We start from the raw sequence: 1,026 nt of genomic DNA on the forward strand, positions 1-1,026 counted from the left end.
ACGTCAACGGTCAATTCCGCTATCTTCTAAAATAGGAAGGAAATTAGGATAATACCTAGGAACCACCTAAGAACTACGACAGATATTAAGAACTTATTAGAGAATTCCACCGCCGAAATCCAGACCGTCCAAAGCCGACACATTAAATCCGCTAGGAAACGGATCGACCTCCTAGAAGGCAGGTATCCGCGCGAAATCCACCGGCTCCGACGTCTCAGGAGGCGCAGCAGAACCAGCCCTAGGAGAACCCACATCCGCAGGACCCACAGAGGTATCAGCTAAGGACTCGCCACGCAAGCGCTTTACATACCGATCGTCACCCTCATCCTTAGGGGCAACGGTATCCCTAGCCTCACGAGCAGCCTTAAGACGCTCAATCTCCTCTAAATCCTCAACCGTCTTCGCCTTCTTAGAAATCATTAGATTACCGCGACGCTTCAGTAAATCACGCTATTTACGAACGCGCTAAAGACGGCTTATATTCTTCTATAATAAATCCAGCACTATTTACTCTTCGGATTCCGTCTTATCCAGGGCACGCCGCAACCGGACAACTAAGACAAGTTAGTACTATACGAACAAGAAAAGGAGGAACCAATAATCAGAATCCTCCAGACCACCACTATCACAACCTATTAGGCCCCGACGCGTACATTCGCCGCAACGCTTATAACCTAAATCCATCTTGTAAACGACCTCACGATCGCTCCCCTTATAACGAATATTCCACAACATACATTCCATATAAGGAACAGGCATCGTATCCCCAAGAAGGTCAATCTTAGAAGCTAGAGACTCACGCTCAGCCTTCTAGTCGCTACGCTTGCGTTTCTCGCCGGCCATAGTGGAAAGACTTACAAAAAGAAAAGAATAAGGAAACGACACGAACTCCTAAATATATAGCCAAAGGGAAATCTTCGGGCCGAAGATCCTTAAGGAGGGGGATAGTATTATAGACCTCAAGGGAAATCAACCCGCAGGGTCAGGAAGACCTTATAGGAGAAAGGCCCACACGGGCCTAGAGAC

At 47.6% G+C, this 1,026-nt stretch overlaps 1 protein-coding gene across 1 annotated transcript; it reads right to left on the minus strand.

Moving 5' to 3' along the window:
* Positions 1 to 171: 171 nt before the first annotated feature.
* On the minus strand, positions 172 to 420 carry K452DRAFT_302106 (uncharacterized protein; the record flags this gene model as incomplete). The annotated part of the gene is made up of 2 exons (XM_033542546.1): positions 172 to 238; positions 311 to 420. The coding sequence occupies 2 exons, from the start codon at positions 418 to 420 to the stop codon at positions 172 to 174; spliced, it is 177 nt and encodes a 58-aa protein (XP_033392903.1).
* Between the last annotated feature and the right edge of the window lie 606 nt (positions 421 to 1,026).

This window comes from Aplosporella prunicola (genome assembly GCF_010093885.1).
Source record: "Aplosporella prunicola CBS 121167 unplaced genomic scaffold K452scaffold_32, whole genome shotgun sequence".
Lineage (NCBI taxonomy): Eukaryota > Fungi > Ascomycota > Dothideomycetes > Botryosphaeriales > Aplosporellaceae > Aplosporella > Aplosporella prunicola.